The following is a 14,506-nucleotide window of genomic DNA, read 5'->3' on the forward strand; positions in this document are numbered from 1 at the left end:
GCAGCAGGGCAGGCGAGGAGGAGACGGCAGCCGCGGCGGCTGGGTGACTGACTGATCAGTGATCAGTGTGCGGCTGCTGTTGGGCGGGCGCTGTGTAAGATGGCGCTGCGAGCGGTCAGGAGCGTGTACAGTGCCGCCCGCCTCGTCCCCTGGAGCGGCTGCTGCTCCGTCAGAACCCTGAGTTCCTCATCCCGCCTCCTCTCCGGTGAGTGCTCACTCCCCGAGCCGCTGTCTGCGTGTCGTGTCATTGTGTGCGAGCTGCTGGGGGCTCCGGGCATTGCAGGGAGCGGGTCACAGACCGCGCTGGGCAACTGTGTCACTACTCCCGCCTGCTGCTCCAGCAGAGCAACTCCAGTGTAACTCCTATAGAACTCCTATGCATCACCCAACTCCTGCCCAGCACCTCCCAACTCCTGTCCAGCAATTCCTATGTAACTCCAAACTTCTATTCAGCAGCTCCTATCCAATGCCTATGCAACTCCTACCCAATGCCGTGTCCAGCACGTCCTGACTCCTATCCAGCAATTCCTATGCATCTCCAAACTTCTATCCAGCAACTCCTATCCAATTCCAACTCCTGCCCAGTGTCTAGCAATGCCCATACAGTTCCTGCCTGTCGCCCATACAATGCCTATGCAACTCCTGCCCAGTGTCCAGCAACGCCCATGCAATTCCTATGCAACTGCTGCCCAGTGTCCAGCATTGCCCATATAATTCCGATGCACCTGAGGGGCATTACTAATTTGATTGAGCGGCTCAGTTTTTTTTTTTTTTGGCGTCCAGCAACAAAATATCATTCTTATGCAACTTGTGTGCTGCTTCTGTAAAGCAACGCTTACCAGTGCAAAACTGTACAACACCTGTTTACCCTGTTCCAAGTCCTGTGCAGCAGGTGTCATGTCCCATAGCTTACTACCCCAATGTCACACAGCGAGGCCTACAGTGCTTGCATATTCCAGGCTGCTTAGTGCAGACCTACCAATACAGGGAGTGCAGGTAGTCACTGACAAGGGGCAGTAAGGGGTGTACTGGTTTGTGCAGGTAGTCAGACTGACAAGGGGCAGTAAGGGGTGTACTGCTCGGTGCAGGTAGTCTGACTGACAAGGGGCAGTAAGGGGTGTACTGGTCGGTGCAGGTAGTCTGACTGACAAGGGGCAGTAAGGGGTGTACTGGTCGGTGCAGGTAGTCTGACTGACAAGGGGCAGTAAGGGGTGTACTGGTCGGTGCAGGTAGTCTGACTGACAAGGGGCAGTAAGGGGTGTACTGGTCGGTGCAGGTAGTCTGACTGACAAGGGGCAGTAAGGGGTGTACTGGTCGGTGCAGGTAGTCTGACTGACAAGGGGCAGTAAGGGGTGTACTGGTCGGTGCAGGTAGTCTGACTGACAAGGGGCAGTAAGGGGTGTACTGGTCGGTGCAGGTAGTCTGACTGACAAGGGGCAGTAAGGGGTGTACTGCTCGGTGCAGGTAGTCAGACTGACAAGGGGCAGTAAGGGGTGTACTGGTCGGTGCAGGTAGTCAGACTGACAAGGGGCAGTAAGGGGTGTACTGGTCGGTGCAGGTAGTCAGACTGACAAGGGGCAGTAAGGGGTGTACTGGTCGGTGCAGGTAGTCAGACTGACAAGGGGCAGTAAGGGGTGTACTGGTCAGTGCAGACCAGGAGCAACGAGGGCATGCGTTTCTTAGTTCTATGTTTGAGATCTGCCACCTAAACAAATGGCAAACATTTACCGAATCCACTTTAACAGGATCAAAGTCCAGCTAGACAGTCTGATGTCTCTATTGCATTGTTGGCCTTTGTCTGTTTTCTACACCACAAAACAAAACTTTCCGTAAGCACTTGTTGCTTTAACTCTGCACAAGTTCTGATCCTGTCAAACTATGGTGCCGTGATTCAAGAAGGGTTTGGAATCCCTGGTATAGGTCCGTCAGTAATGCTGTGTACACACGGGGGCAATATGGGCTATAATCGCTGGGAATATGGCCGCAGGCGACCATATTGCCAGTGATGGAAGTGTGCCCCAGCGATAAATCGCCGTGTGCGCGCTCCCGTTTTCTGCCCCATTGTAATCGCTGGTCCAGCTAATTACCTCTGCGGCTCCCCCAGCAGAGGTTCCTTTTCATCAGCGACCATCTCTGATCGCTGAAGAAAAGGAGACACTGAGCAATATATTGCTCAGCCATATATTGCAAGCAATATATGGCTGAGCAATATATCTCCCCCCGTGTGTATGCACCTTAAGTGGTTCTGTCAGTCAGGTGTGCACCACACATCTGTAGTCAACAGCATGAACATTATAAAATCACAACACCTTCTAGTATCAGAGTATTTTTTCACGGCACCCCGTCAACCGTTTCTCATTGATAAATTAATTTAAAAAAATGATGTAAATTGTTTGTCATTTTTAAGCTGGGTACACGGTATCCAATATTTTTATTAATGATAGAGTGGGCCTGATTCAGTTGTGTTAGCAAGGTTGCAAAATTCCAGGTGGCCAAACCATGGCGCACTGCAGGTAGGGCAGATGTAACTGGTGCAGAGTTAAATTTTGTTTCTGTGCAGGGTAAATACTGGCTGCTTTATTCTTAAGGGTCCTACACATAAGCTCGTGTCAACCTTCCCATTATCGACACAATGCCTGTCAAACTTCCAACCCTGTCAACCTATTTCAGGTGTTGACCTAAGCCCTGTTGGCCTTTTAGTGGTCGACCCAATGACCCATACCCATTACATCTGCCCCACCTACAGCGCAGCATGGTTTTGTCTGCTGTCTCACATCTATGAGCACCCTGTGCGGGAAGCGAGCGAGCAGCTGACATCCGCTTACGTCTACTTCCCCCATCCCCCGCACCAATCGTGAGAACCTGAATGACCTCCTGTGTGCGCTCCCACGAATCGTTAACTATAACCCCGATCATCTGAACATAAAGCCCAATCTGACGATATGTTCAAGCGGGGGGCCATGGTGACATAATTGACATCGTTAACGTTCAGTGTTTTGCGGATAGGTTTTAGTGGCACTGCCGAAATCGTTAACAATACAGGTTGAGTATCCCTTATCCGGGCATCCAGTATCCAAAGTATTCCAAAAACTGTGTGTTTTTTTTTTTGGAATCATTCGTTTTTTGTTTTTTTTTGCTGAGTACACGCAGGGTTATGTGGTGAGGGTCAGGATGGGCTCCTGTTTGTCCACATTATGTATAATTAGAAGTCACAAGCACTGAGTTTGTATATTACTTTGACCATAAATATTTTGATTTGGTCCTGGAACACCAACCCAGGCCACCCCACCCCAGCAAGTGCCCCTAGGCAACCCAGGGCCGTGCGGCACCTAGTTTGGGATCCACTGATATAGCTTGTGTTTCATTAATAAAATGTGTGTTCTTGGTACAGGTTGAGTATCCCTTATCCAGAATGCTCGGGAGCAGAAGCGATTATTTCGGTATCTTGAGGATGGGACCCACGTGTGCACACAATGCGTTTCTGTTGTATAAACACGTGAAATGCACATACGTATATTTCATCTGTGGCAGGAAAGAACTGATAGCAAAAAGAATCAGGAAGGGGCGCGGATTCTAGAGCTGGGTTGCAAAAATGAAATACAAAAGGGAAGAAGGGTGGACTGCGCTAATTTTAAAGGTGGAATCTGATATAACATGATAGTTGATTGGAAAAGCAAATTTGGGGAGAGCTTTTAGCTCATAAAAAAAATGGGTATAGTGACTGAAAAAAAGGTATTTAATGTCCATACGGTACCGTACTGAAATGTCCAGCTGGGTTTATAAAGGGTGATGAGCCCACTAGGATCCGTTCCTATTTCGCCTCAGTTTTACAAGGACCTGGATGGCAGGGGATGTATTCAGCTTAGCTTCAGGGAGTATATTAACCTCCTGATAGTTCCTATTACCAGATTGGTATGTTGTAGGCTGGATTATAGTGGTCTCCCGGTGTTAAAGCCAAAACTCGGTCTGGAGGCTGGTCTGGTCTCTCAGGGCTTAAGGCAGCAGAGACAGTGGTCCAATCCTCACCAAAGCTGCAATATATTTAATCTGTGCATGATTTGGTTTGTGTATTATCTCGGGCACTGAATGTGAAAGCTGATACATTATTTTCTGGAACATATTTAGTGCCAGTTACAGATCATGTCTCCTGTGGTGCCAGTTGGGTATGCGTCATTGGGTCAACCGCTGAAGGTCGAAACCTGAAATAGGTCGTCATGGCTAAGGTTGACAGGGTTGGAAGGTCGCCACAAGGATTAGGTCAAAAATGGTAAGGTCGACAGTGAAAAGGTCAATGTGAGGTTTGTCTAGATTTATTGTCCCAAATGTCGACATGGACACAATCCCTGAGCTACCCATGCTTTGGGCACGGTGCCTCGCTGCGTACAGCGCACTATTATATTCTCACACCGCAGGGCTGGGCAATTGCGGCCCTCCAGATTTTGAGGAACTACACATCCCATGATGCTTTGCATTAGTTTTGCTATGTGGCCATGCTGAAACTGATGCAAGGCATGCTGGGATGTGTAGTTCCTCAACATCTGGAGGGCCGCAATTGCCCAGCCCTGCCATAGTGGATGGTAGGGCATGAAATGCCACCTGTCGGCTCAAAAAAAAAAACCATGAAACTCATGTCGACACATTGACTGTTGCCCTTCCCATTGTCGACCTAATGATTGTGTCGACCTTATGTCAACTTATTTCAGGTGTCGACCTTCAGTGGTTGACCCAATGCATGTCACCATAAATAGGCTTCACCTAGTGACCGTGTCCTGGGCCAGTTACAGATTGTGTCCCCGGTTGGGCCTTTAGCAAATTGGTATTTTGAGTTTATTCTGTGTTCTATTATTATTATTATTGTTGTTTTGCTGTTTTTACACCGGTCCTTTCCAGTTTCTAGGAAGCTCGTCCCGTGCTAATTGTGTACTCAGTCAGGATTTATGGAAATTACTCTTGCTACAGTTGTGTTGTAGAAGATGACATTGTAAGCCGTGCGCGGTGTCATCCTTACCATCATACAAAATTCCATATGTACTAAGCATACTCTGCAGTATTGTACTTGTAATTAAAGACAATTCAAGATAATATACATTTCTATTATGTTTGTAAAATGCAGCCTTTTTTTGTTAGTGGAGAAATACTGTAATTGTGAGTTTGTTGTACACGGGGCACAGACTGTTCATCTATACAATATCCCCTTATGTCCGGGACGGTCAGCAGCTGGCTGCGACTGTTTAGATTTCTAAGCTCTGGTGGTTCCTGTGAGTTTCTCCAGCCAGTCCTGTGTACAGCAAGTTCAGTGTGTGCCTGTGACTATCTGCAGCCTGTGATCTGGTTTAAGCCAGTGGTTTCTTGCCAGAGTCCCTCAGCATATAGATTATAAAAGACTCTGCAAAACAATGTGCTCCATTAGTGAAATGTGTCTGTGTGTGTGTGTGTGTGTGTTTTTATATAGAGGAGGATTGTAAGAAATTGTTTATTTAATAGTATATCTGTGTTGGACACATTATTTATATTATGTAGATTGCAAATACAAAACAAAAGTACATGTGCTTTTATATATTTATATTACATGTCAGTCCTCTATACATATAGGCACTACTGGACTGTGACAGAACGGCTAGGTTCTTGCTGTCATCTGTCACCACTGACCATTGCTACTGGTGCACCTTGGTTGGTCCCTTAATGTCATGTCAGCTGTGTTGTAGGAGTTGCTGACACCATCAGACTACTTCTACTAGGTGGGGGAGAGAGAGGAGTAGCTGCTGCAGCACCTCTTTGCTGGTAACTGTGTGGATCCTTCTCACCAATTACAATGGATCTGGACATTGAACAGGTTGATGGATCTGAATGATGGATTAGCGTGTCAGCTAATCAGAAGAACAAAGCAATTCTAGGCGTGTCATGCATGAAACGGGCAGTTATTTAGGGAAGGGGCAGGTATTACAGGTGGGCCCTCATACACCTATCTTCAGATCACCATCACGTAGCGGTTTCAGATCTTGTGGAGAGGTTGGGTGGGGATATATTTTGAGAGATACAGTAAGTCGGAGTTTTCAGAGTAATGGCTTTGTATGTAAGTAGAAGTATTTTATATTGAATGTGGTAATATACAGGCAACCAATGGAGGGACTGACAGCGGATCAGCAAATGATGAACGTCTAGCCAGGAAGATCAGCCTCGCAGCTGCATTCAAAATGGATTGTAGCAGTGAGAGTCTTTTCTGCCTTTTATAATAACTTTGCTGCCTTTGTGGTGTATTTGTTCCCTATGCAGCTCGCAAGTACACAGACAAGCATGAATGGATATCTGTCGAACATGGAATTGGGACTGTGGGAATCAGCAGCTACGCCCAGGTCAGTTTGGAATGCTCTTGTCTGATCTTTGCTGATGCAGCAGCGCAGCAGGATCCACCTTATCTGAATTTTTGTGATGGACTTTGGCCATTTATTTTTCCATACCTGGCATTTCTTTATCAGTACAGTGTTTTTCTGTGTTTAACTTGATCATGCCCCTGTCTGTCCGTCACCCTGAGCTTCCTGCCTTAGGACATTAAGATGCTGGTTTCTGTTCGGATTAGAACGTACGATGGTGCCAATCAGATCAGGGACCATATTATGTTGCGTTCGGGAGGCAACAAGTCAAACATAGGAATTGGGAGGGCCAGGAAACAATTGCAGTTACTAATTTACTGTATATGGGCGATACTCTGAGGCTCCTGCAGAATATACCAAAGTGTTACGGTTATATACTAGAATTCTTATCTGTTAGCAATCAAGATGATAATTACCCGTTAAAGTGTAGGTGACCTTAGTCTGAAGTTTATGCAGAGAGATTTAATCACAGCACTCAGTAATTAACCCCTTGAGTGGTGGGTTTTGCTGGGGCAGGACAAACCTACCAGGGCAGGTTTGTCCTGCCCCAGCAAAACCCACCACAGATCATAAGAAGCCACCGCGCCCCCCCCCCCCCCCCCCCCCCCTCTCACCTTTGCTCCGGCGTTAGTACGCCGGAGCTCCGCTGCCCCAGCTGCCTGTCAGTCATCAGGCAGGCTCTGGGATGTTTCGTGTCGGCTCGGGAGGACTCTGATGCCTGAACTCTCCCGAGTCGCCCTGAAGATCCCCGAGCCTGCCGCCTACGTCACTATAGAAGGATGATTTGCGACTGGGGAGCTCCGGCATACGATTGCCGGGTACGCCGGAGCAGAGGAACCGGGGGGGACAACAGGAGGGGTGGGGGCCTGACGGGGGGGGGCCTAAAGGTAGTACCTCCATCGGAGCACCACTGGCGCACACCTACTATATAGTGGTATGCCCGGAAATTTTCCAGGACAGCCCGCTGCGGCAGCGTAACTGAGCCCGGAGTGGTTAAAGGCCCACATGGCGTCTGTAGTACAAAACAACTGATCCCTGTTATGAGATGCATTGTTTAAGCATGGAGAAACGAAACCATGCCCATTTAGTCAGCCCTTACCTGATTCACCCATGCAGCAAAGCAAGTACAGTCATCTACCGAACATCACCCCCCCCCCCCCCCCCACACACACACACACACACCCATAATGGAGGGGGGGTCATGATCTGACTCATGGGGCATGCCCAGCATCTTTGGAGATGCGCTGTAGGCTCCTCCTCTGTGACAGAAGCAGAGGTCCAGGTCCATTAGCTCGAACTGATCATTTGGAAATTTGGTCAGTAGCTTGATTATATAATTAATGATCTAGTCCGATTTACCTGCAGCCAATGCCTGCAGAAGAGATAGAGATACTGGGTGAAATTTAATAGGATAAGAGATTTGGTAAGAATTCTCCAGTGTTTTTAAAGCAGCAATCATTCACACTGCAAAACCAGTTTGATTTTGCAGTGTAAATGATTGCCGCTTTAAAAACACTGGAGAATTCTTACCAAATCTCTCACTTTCTGAATCTCTCATCCTATTATTGCAATACCATTCGGTACGGGTCCTGCTGATAACAATGGATGTCGTACCTCAGGCGATCTGCTGTCTCCTAGATGTCACCACCTGATTTCTACGTTGCCTCGCTCACCTCTGTATAAGGTAGATAGGACTGCCAGCTCAGCCAATGACAGCAGGCCTAGGGAATATTCTGTTATACTGTATAGATCATTTGTCCCATGCGATCTATGCAAATGTGTAGTATGTTTATATTCAATTCCTAATATTGTGCTGTCAGCGTCTGGTATATTATTACTTTCTGGCTGCACATATTTGAGCGGTGATTCAGCGCCGCTATATAGAATGCAGAACACGCTACGCACTAGAAAGGCTCCTAACCTAAAAGCTCCAGAAATAAGGTCAATGAGGTTTCTTAATGTCTTCACGTCTCGCTCAGGTTACTCTTGCTTGCGCTGTACAGCCAGTACTTGTCCCTTCTAAGTGTGTTTTTTGTTGTTTTTACAGGCGTCATTAGGAGATGTGGTGTACTGTACTCTTCCAGAGGTCGGAACCAAGATCAGTAAAATGGGTATGTTCATATCTCCTTGTACTCGGATCTAAAATATTTAGTGCTATGTTCTGTATATGACAAATGTGACTGTGTCAGGATAACGATCTATCCTCGAAATATATATTATTGAAAGCAGGGGGTCAAGCGGAGAGTTATATTCCTTTCAGATCGCACCTAATTACCGGGTTCATGCCGGTTCGACCTGGTAATAGGTGCGATCTAAAAGGGCTTACCGGGTACAGCAACCAATAATTCCAAACAGGTGAAAAGAAGGGTTCTTAACGGTTCGTTGCCCGGTTTCTGTGCAGTGTGAACAGGATTACCTGGTCGAGGGACCCGGTTTCCGCCCCCGCTGACACCCCACCACCGAATGACATCAGTGAACCGGCAATATTGCAGTGTCGCTGAAGGGATCTAAACAACAAAATGCAGGGTCGCACGGGGACTGAACCACTTCAAATTCCTGGTGCAACACTGCATTGTGCCATGTGGAAGGAGCAGAGTATCCCAGCAGCACAGTTAGGGTGCTAACACCGGGGCTTTCTATAAATGGCATCTGCCCTGCAGGACTTGCTAAAAATGTTTTGTTATCAATTTTAACCTCCATGATCATTAATGTGTGCCCAGTTTGTACTATAGGTTGGGGAAGAGCTGCTTGTAGGTGATTATTTCAGGGTTTGAGTTCCCTGCTGGGAGGTAGTAACTTGTCCATGTGTGGGTGATACATGGGTATGAAAGCAAGCAGGGAGCCACAGACTGAGAGTTAAAGAGTGGAAGCAGCAGGTAAAATTAGTACCTTTTAAACCCAACATTTGGTATTATAAGTGGGGTTACATCCATCCAGGTGAGTACACTGTTTGTTCCTTTACTGTAGTAAGTCAAGAAGGTCTATAGACAGTGTAATGGTTAGCATTACTGCCTCACTGCACTGAGGTCACGGTTTACTCGGGGTACTCCGATTTCCTCCTACAATACAAAAATATAGTGGTAGGCTAATTGGCTTCCAACAAAAATTAACCCTGGAATGTCTGTGTGCGCGTGTACATGTGGTAGAGAATATAGATTGTCAGCTCCACTCCACAATCTTTGTAAAGCGCTGCATTGCTCACTGCAGTCGGCAAACTATTCTTCTCTCCCTCTATGCCCACTGGGATAGTAGTATGAACAAGTCGGTTGTCGGGATAGTGAGGCTAGGCAACGTTAATATTCCTTATAAAGTCCACATGGATGGTAAATAATCGAAAAAATTTGGGGGGGGGACCTGCCAGTGTTAATCACTGTTGACATTTTGACCCTGCCAAACATTTGGGGTCGGCCTATCGACTTTTACTATAGATCCTGCAACCGGATACCCATCTAATAACCCTTGCAACATAATGCAGTCTGCAACCTAGAGTTGTTACAGCCGTTAGGTTTATTGTTTCTTTCAATAAATGTTTACTCGTTTTGGAATAAATAATCTGCAACTTTCTATGCTTGTCTGTGTAAAATATTGCTTTGTCAATTGCACGTGTATTACATAACACCAATGTTCTGTCCTTTCTGTCATAGATGAGTTTGGGACGTTAGAAAGTGTGAAAGCAGCTACTGAACTATTTTCTCCCCTGACCGGAGAAGTTACAGAAATAAATGAAGCGCTAGCGGATAATCCAGGCTTGGTCAACAAATCCTGCTATGATGAAGGTAAACACTGTAACTGGCGTCCAGCATATGGTTCCATAATGTATCAGAAGCAGTGACCGAATACACACGGGCTTGTTACAGACACTTCCCCCAACAGCCTGTTGTACTACAGTGCGATGCACTGTGATATTAATTATAGTCCGCTGTCATGGAATGGTCCTTACATTGTAATAGATGGCTCCAGTTAGTCTTGTGTGGTACAAAAAGTTGACTTTCAGAATATCGACATGAACTATCTTTACATTGTCATATTTTTTGACATTGTGTGTCGACAGCCAGTGCATGTTTTTATTCTACTGTTAAAACCCTTGGAAACCTGCAACGCTGACACTTTGACTGTCGACATAATGACTGCCTACGGTCTTGAGAAGTCCACTAACTAAATGTGTCATTGTGCAACTGTGACTTGTACCGTAGTTGTACAAAGCTTCACCTACGTCCCTCTGTCCTGTGTTTCAGGGTGGTTAATAAAGGTAACGGTGGATGTTCCTTCTGAGCTGGATGAACTGTTGAGTGAGGACACCTATGAGAAGTATGTAAAGTCGATTGAAGAGTGATCGATCGAGTCCTGCAAGACCCCCCTAGTCCTTTTTAGAATGAGTAGCGGTACGCCGGAGGGCTTCTCTTCACGTCAGTGGTATTTGATTACTTCAGCAATAACTGTAATTCCAGCTCCCCCTCCTTGTAGCTTAAGTTGGACTGGTCAATACTGAAGAAAACTCTTAAGATCCTCTTTCAATGTCGTCTTCCCCCCCTCCCCCTTTTTTTTTTTAATCCTAAAACTCTACAATGGCTACAAACATAAAACCTAACTAACAAAATTCTGGTTCCACGTGTGGTTTTGTCCAGTTGCTGCAGCGGAAAGACCAGATATGACACTTGCCAAAGACTTTGCTCTGGGTACCGGAAAGAACCACTGTGTCTTTGTTAGCGATTGCATCTTCCGTTAACCATGATGCATGAAGCATCATCACTGCTTCTGCTCAACGATACTGTGAAAAAAATAAAAAATTATATGGAAAATGTCCCTTTTTCGTTAATTTCTCCTGAAGATGGATGCAAACACAATTTGTTGCATTTGAGCGTCTGCCAGCGGTTTGTGTGTGAGTCTACTCTGTGCTCAGTCTGTGCTGTGAAGGTCTTGTGACTTCTTCATTTGCAGAGTGATTGACGGTCAGACGGTCTGTGGTGGATAACTGGGAGTGTCGGCAAAAACGTAGGCCTGTGGTGACCAATTTGGATGCATTTGACAATGTGACCTCGTACACCGGCTGTAGTGGTACTAGCGGCGTTTGATAACTGACTGTTAATTTTTCAGCTCAGTAGGGACAGGAAAACATGGACACCCATGGATTATATAACGTGTGACTTCTCCGTTCCTGACCTACAGATGGAGCCTGCTCCATCCTTGCAGGGGCTGGCGATTCAATCGCCAGCGTCCGGCTCTCGCCAGGGGCACACGAGATGCGCACCCCGTGGCTAAGGAGCTGGATCCGCCGCCTCCCCCGGTGCCCCCCGCCGTCCACCATATCCCTGCCAGTCTCCCTGAAGAGGAGACGGGCAGGACGGCGCTGTCCTGAAACTGGGACGCACGTGCGTGTGAGACGCACGCGCATCCCAATCAGATGAAGCGCCTCTGCGCCAGCGCAGGCATGCTGACGATCCCCGGCAAAGGATCAGAGGCACTCCATCTGTATATATTGTTCACCAGCTAAGTCGGGACACTTAAAAATAAAAAAAATCAGGTTCTACTTTGGTTTAGGCGTACTTCCACAGAGAAAACATATCCGTGTGTATATGGTTCTACCTACTGATCACTAGAAAGCATTCTGTATGGACGTAATCCCTAAGACTAGCTATGTGCCCATGTGATCTTTGAAATTCACACAACTCCTAAGGACTAATTCTGAGAGTTTATGAGCGTGGCTGATATGAACGGAATGTTAATACGACTATAATGAGCCTTAGGCATCTTTGACACAGCCCCTACTTCTATCATCAGTGCTTACACCTACTTCTGACTCAGTGCAGGAGATCGGACTGAATTTGGTGTCCACAATCCGAACATACGACTGTGAACACGACACACCCACAAACCTGACTGCTTCATGCATTAGCATTGCTTCGTGTCCGCTTATCCTCCATAGGACACTGTAAATGCCTGAGATAGATGTGTCCATGTAATTCTACCCTCCATGTGATTCTTAAGGTCCATACACAGGGGTGCTATCATCGCTGGGGCGAAAGCTGCTCAGTGCATACACATTGAGCGGCTTTCCCCTTGCCTGGCACCATTAGCGGGGGGTGGATGGCTTTGCAAAGCAGTCCACAAAGCGGCTCCTCTGCTGGTAATAGCAGCAGATTAGCGGCTTTCCCGGCAATGGTGCGGGAGTGCGCATCACGGCTCACCGGAACCTACACACTGGGTGGCTTTGAAATGAAAGCCGCTCAAACATCTGAGACCTCTGCTGGAGAAAAAATATAGCTTTAAAGAATCCTGATACGGTTTCCCTTTAACTCAGTCATGTCCAAACTATGGCCCTCCAGCTGTTGTGAAAGTAAAAGTCCCAGCATGTCTTGCCACAGTTTTGCTGTTGGGGAATGCTAAAACTATGGCAGGGCATGCTGGGATGTGTAGTTTCACAACTGCTGGAGGGCCACAGTTTGGCCAAGCCTGGTTTAACGGATTAGGGCCCGATGTATCAAGCTTCAAAAAGTGATCAAATGGAAAGTGATCAGCAACCAGCCAATCAGCTCCTACCTGACATTTTTCAAATCCAGCCTGTAACATGACAGGTAGGAGCTGATTGGCTGGTTGTTGATCACTCTGCATTTCTTCACTTTTTGAAGCTTGATACATCAGGCCCTAGAGCTCATTGTGGATACTGCATTAGCTTCACTCTCTGCAAACATTTCTATACCATTACAGAAACCAGAGCCACTGACAGACATAAATGATTTACAGTAGGTAAGAAAAATGTAAATGTCGCCTGAGGCTTCATCCTCCAGAGCAATCAGAGTTTAGAAGGATAATAGTCTGTGTGCTGATACTCGAGACAACGTAAGCAGATAAAGCTAATTAAAAGGTATAAAGATCAGGGGCAAAGGAAATGACTTCTATTGTCGGGCTTCAATGGATACTATTCAGATAAAGGCATTAGTATTCACCGTGGTGGCTCGGAGATCCCTATAGCCACAATTCCATCTAGTTGATGCCTAACTTCACTGTTCTTTCAAATGTGGTTAAATGTAATCGGATATTGTGAATCAAACAAGATAGAAGCTACTAGTTCTAATTCTAAAAAAAAAAAACAAAGGTTCAAGGACCAGAACTAATCACCCTGGCAAGCCTACACCAGGCAGTATCTATGGGTAACTCACCCAGTTGGACTTTCATGGCGGTCTAACAGTGGAAAGACAAGCTAGGCATCCACAAGGCCTTTGGCTTAAGGGTGGGTGACAGGATTCCAACATATGCCCGTATGCAGATCCTTGTAAACATCGGATTTACCTACGTCTCAGAATAAGGTACCAAATGCAAATAATCTCTCTGTGATGGGGTAAAGACTGAGTGATCAATACTGAATACACTACAAGCTAGGAAGAAAGCTTTTTAAGCATGAAAAACCTCTAGTGTTCATTCTAGCACCCGCCATCTTTGAAAACCCATGCGGTTCCTGTTCCCGGCCTGGGGTTTCGCTGTCTGCTGTGATGTTTATAGCACAGGTCTGGTTTGCATATCAGGCTGATATACAGACCACACTGTGCTAGAAGCACTACCGCAGACAGTGACACCCAGGCAGGGAAGAGTAACTGCATGGGTTTTCAAAGATGGCGGGTGCTAGAATGAACACTAGGATGACCATGATTATATTTCACCTGTTCAGCGCTATTTAGCTTAATCTAATCAGAATATCTCCAAAACTGGTAGGGAGACAAGTTAGGACACGGTAAGGCGGATTCTGTGCAATGAGGACGGGGGTTAATTAGTTCAAAAAGTTACCGGTAGGCAGAATATGGGCTGTACAATGTGAAAATAAGCGCTGTGTGAATATTCGTGTAACACCGTTAATCCCGCATTCGTTTCGTCATGCGCCTGGACATTTTCGTGCTGTTGTTCTATTGTAAAGCCCATATTCCCCTTACTGTTCTGCTTGACTCGTACTGAGAGTTCAGCCCCGTCCTGAAGTTTTCGGGACTGCGTGTTGGCTATTATGCGCATGTGCAGGCCTCCTTTGCGAATGGCTTCAGTGACTTGCATAGTCGCTGAGCCAATCGCATACATGGGGGGGGGGGGTCGCTCAGCGTCCTGAGCGTCCTGTGACATCAGCCGCCCGCCACATCTTCGTCCCGGCACTC

The 14,506-nt window shown here is 46.7% G+C and overlaps 1 protein-coding gene across 1 annotated transcript; it reads left to right on the forward strand.

Moving 5' to 3' along the window:
• Positions 1 to 34: 34 nt before the first annotated feature.
• Positions 35 to 11,170, forward strand: GCSH (glycine cleavage system protein H). Its single transcript, XM_083163986.1, has 5 exons — positions 35 to 205; positions 6,274 to 6,353; positions 8,419 to 8,482; positions 10,016 to 10,147; positions 10,607 to 11,170. Exons 1-5 carry the CDS (start codon positions 100 to 102, stop codon positions 10,702 to 10,704), a joined length of 480 nt encoding a protein of 159 aa, XP_083020112.1. The 5' UTR covers positions 35 to 99; the 3' UTR covers positions 10,705 to 11,170.
• The last annotated feature ends 3,336 nt before the right edge of the window (positions 11,171 to 14,506 follow it).

Source organism: Crinia signifera, chromosome 11 (assembly GCF_055691185.1).
Source record: "Crinia signifera chromosome 11, ASM5569118v1, whole genome shotgun sequence".
NCBI lineage: Eukaryota > Metazoa > Chordata > Amphibia > Anura > Myobatrachidae > Crinia > Crinia signifera.